This window comes from Rhea americana, unplaced genomic scaffold, assembly GCF_003343005.1.
Source record: "Rhea americana isolate MKP2758 unplaced genomic scaffold, rheAme1 scaffold_685, whole genome shotgun sequence".
Classification (NCBI taxonomy): domain Eukaryota; kingdom Metazoa; phylum Chordata; class Aves; order Rheiformes; family Rheidae; genus Rhea; species Rhea americana.
The window spans coordinates 18732-21727 of record NW_028186851.1 but is presented as its reverse complement, the minus strand read 5'-3'; the positions used below and the strand labels follow the sequence as shown (position 1 = coordinate 21727).

The 2996-nt window shown below is 69.4% G+C and overlaps 1 protein-coding gene across 1 annotated transcript; it reads left to right on the top strand.

Moving 5' to 3' along the window:
- Positions 1-1147: 1147 nt before the first annotated feature.
- LOC146586511 (speriolin-like) lies at positions 1148-2931 on the top strand. The gene is made up of 3 exons (XM_085321198.1): positions 1148-1201; positions 2391-2530; positions 2599-2931. Exons 2-3 carry the CDS (start codon positions 2405-2407, stop codon positions 2929-2931), a joined length of 459 nt encoding a protein of 152 aa, XP_085177324.1. The 5' UTR covers positions 1148-1201; positions 2391-2404.
- Positions 2932-2996: the final 65 nt, after the last annotated feature.

Sequence of the window (2996 nt, the reverse complement as noted above, 5' to 3'; positions counted from 1 at the left end):
CCCGTCCTGTCTCCAACCTCAGCCCCGCCCCTGTCTTCATCCTCATTCTAAGCMCCAGCCTCAGCCCCATCCATGTCTGTGTCCCCAGCTCCAATACCATACCCATCCCGAGCCTGTCCCCAGCCCTGTTTGCGTCTCCATTCCCATCCCCAGCCGCATCCATATCCACGTCCGTGTCCACATCCCTAGCACCAGTCCCAGCCCTGTCCTCATCCCCATCCTGTCCCTAGCCACAGCCCCATCGCTGTCCCCCAGTCCCATCCCCAGCCCCATCCCAGCCCTATCCCCATCCCCATCCCATCTCCAACCCTGTCCCAGCCCCCTCCCTATCCCTATCTTTCTCCCCATCCCATTCCTGTCCCACCCTCCTGCAGCCAACACCTCTGACTGGGGGTCGGAGCTGGCGGAGCAGGATGTGTCCGTCGGGCCGGTGGTCGCCTCGTCCCCGCTGGACTCCAACTTCAGCGGCGCCTCGCTCCTACCCATCACCCGGCGCAGAAGTAAGCCAGGGGCAGCCGGCACGGCGGGATTTGTGCCAGCAATAGCCGGGATTTGTGCCGGACCCCTCCCACCCCACGGCAGCCCCTGTGCACAGCAGAGGCTGCGGCAGCCCCACTGTGTCGGGGCACCGGGAGGGCTGGTCCCGGCCGGCGGCGGCCCCCAGCGCCGCGGGGCGCTGAGCCCGCCGGGCTTGTCCTTGCAGCCTTCGCAGGCCACTTTGCAGCCAGCCCCAGCCAGGAGAACTACCCGCAGCGGTTCTCCTGCCCCCTGGACAGGTTCAGCCCGGGGGGCCGGCCCGCGGACACCCTGCCGCCCGCCGAGCAGCCGCTGCCCGAGCCGCCCCTCGACCTGCAGGCGCTGGAGCAGAGCCCCCGGCGGGGCCGCCCGCCCGACCTGCAGGCCGCCGGCGCCCGCTTCTCCCTCCCGGCGCAGCTGGAGCCGCGCGCCGCGGAGCAGCTGCCGGAGCCCCTGCTGCAGTCGGCCCCCGCGGCGATGCCGGCAGCCCCGCTGTCGCCCATCCCGCTGCCGCCGGCCCCGGGGCCGCCGGAGCAGCCGCTGCCGCTGGAGCCGAGGACGCCGGAGCAGCCGATGTCAGTCCAGCGGCCGCCCGACGTCCGGCCCAAGGAGTATCCGCGGAAGATAGCCAGAGCCGCGGACCGGCCCGCATCCATCCGGGAGAGCGCGCGGCCCGGCAGCCGAGGTAAGGGCGCGTGGGAGCGCGTGGCGGGAGCGGGAGTGGGGCAGGACAGGCAGGAGCGGCCCAGCCGCGAGGTCTCCGGCAGCTGTGCACGGACCCCCGCGAGCTTGGTGGGGGACGCGGTGCCCGGGGGCACAGCAGGGATCGCCAGCACCATGGGGATCGCCCGGTGCAGAGCACGCCGGAGCCGCGCATGCCCCATGGCAGCCGTGCCGGCCCCGCTGCCCAGGGGAGCAGCCCCTCCTGCTTGTGCCAGCTGGCAGATTAGGCGCCTCCAAATCCCCCTGCAATCCTCTCTTGCCTGCAGCACAAATCCCGCGAGCAGGTGGCRGGGCGAGCCTGGGGCCTAGCCACCCCGCCGTCCCCGTCCCACACTCCAGCTGGGTGTTTGCACGGTGCAAAGCCCCACGAGGCTGTGCAGACTCTCCGCAGAGCCACGCTGCAGCATCTGCCAGCCCTGCAAACCAGCCCTGCAAATGGGGAAGGAAAAAGAAGGGCCAGAGGAAGCGGGTCTCATGCACAGGGCGCTGCCTCAGCGCTGTGGCAGAGCTGGTGCCATATGGCAGAGCAGCGGGACCAACTGCCAGCCCCGGGAATCCTGCGGCAGCACCAGCCTGTGCGCAGGGGAAAACCTGTGCACTGGCATCCCTGTGCTGCAAAACCTGCACGCTGGCATCTCTGACCCTGCAAACCTGCACATTGGCATCCCTGCCCTGCAAAACCGGCACACTGACCTCTCTGCCCTGCAAAACCTGTGCACTGGCCTCCCTGCCCTGCAAAATTGGCACACTGGCCTCTCTGGCCTTGCAAAACCTGTGCACTGACCTCTCTGCCCTGCAAAACCTGTGCACTGGCATCTCTACCCTGCAAAACCTGCACACTGGCCTCTCTGCCCTGCAAAACCTGTGCACTGGCATCTCTACCCTGCAAAACCTGCACACTGACCTCTCTGCCCTGCAAAACCTGTGCACTGGCATCTCTACCCCTCTGCCAGGGTCTGCTGTGGGCCCCGATTGCCCTGCTGTTGGGGGAGCAGAGGGCGGGCAGGGAGAGGAGCTGCCCCCAGCAGAGCCCCTGTGGGCCGGAGGGGGCAGACGTGGGGCTGGGGGCGCCAAGGCAGAGCGGGGAGGGGGCGTCCGGTGCGGGGGGCGTGAGCGGCAGCCCCGCAGCGCCCCCCGGCTCCCCCTTGCAGACCCCAAGCAGCAGATGTGGGAGCGCATTGTGGGCGAGATCGCCTTCCAGCTGGACCGCCGGATCCTCTCCAGCATCTTCCCCGACCGCGTCCGCCTCTACGGCTTCACCGTCAGCAACATCCCCGAGAAGATCATGATGGTAGGGGGGTGCCGAGGYGGGGCGGGGGCGCAAACCGGGGCCCCGCTGACCCCGTCCCCCCCTTCCAGTCCGTCTTCAACAGCTCGCAGGCGGGCTTCGACGAGCGCTCCTGCGCCGCCATGACCCAGCGCTACGTCACCCTCATGAACCGCCTCAAGGCGCTGGGCTACAGCCCCGAGATGCACCCGGCCTTCACCGAGTCCATCGTCAACACCTACGGGATCCTGCGGGAGCGGCCGGAGCTGACGGGCCCCGACACCCGCTCCTACAACAGCCCGGGCTTCCTGCGGCGCGTGGTGCTGGAGACGGTGCCGCTGGCCCTGCAGCCGGACGTGCTGCTGCTGCTGGAGTGCCTGCAGGAGCTGGCGCAGGAGGACGGCAAGCCCCTCTTCATCTGGTGAGCGGCGCAGTAAACCGCAGCAAAAGCCCCTTCTCGGAGTCGTTTGGCAGCGCTGCCGGCGAGGCG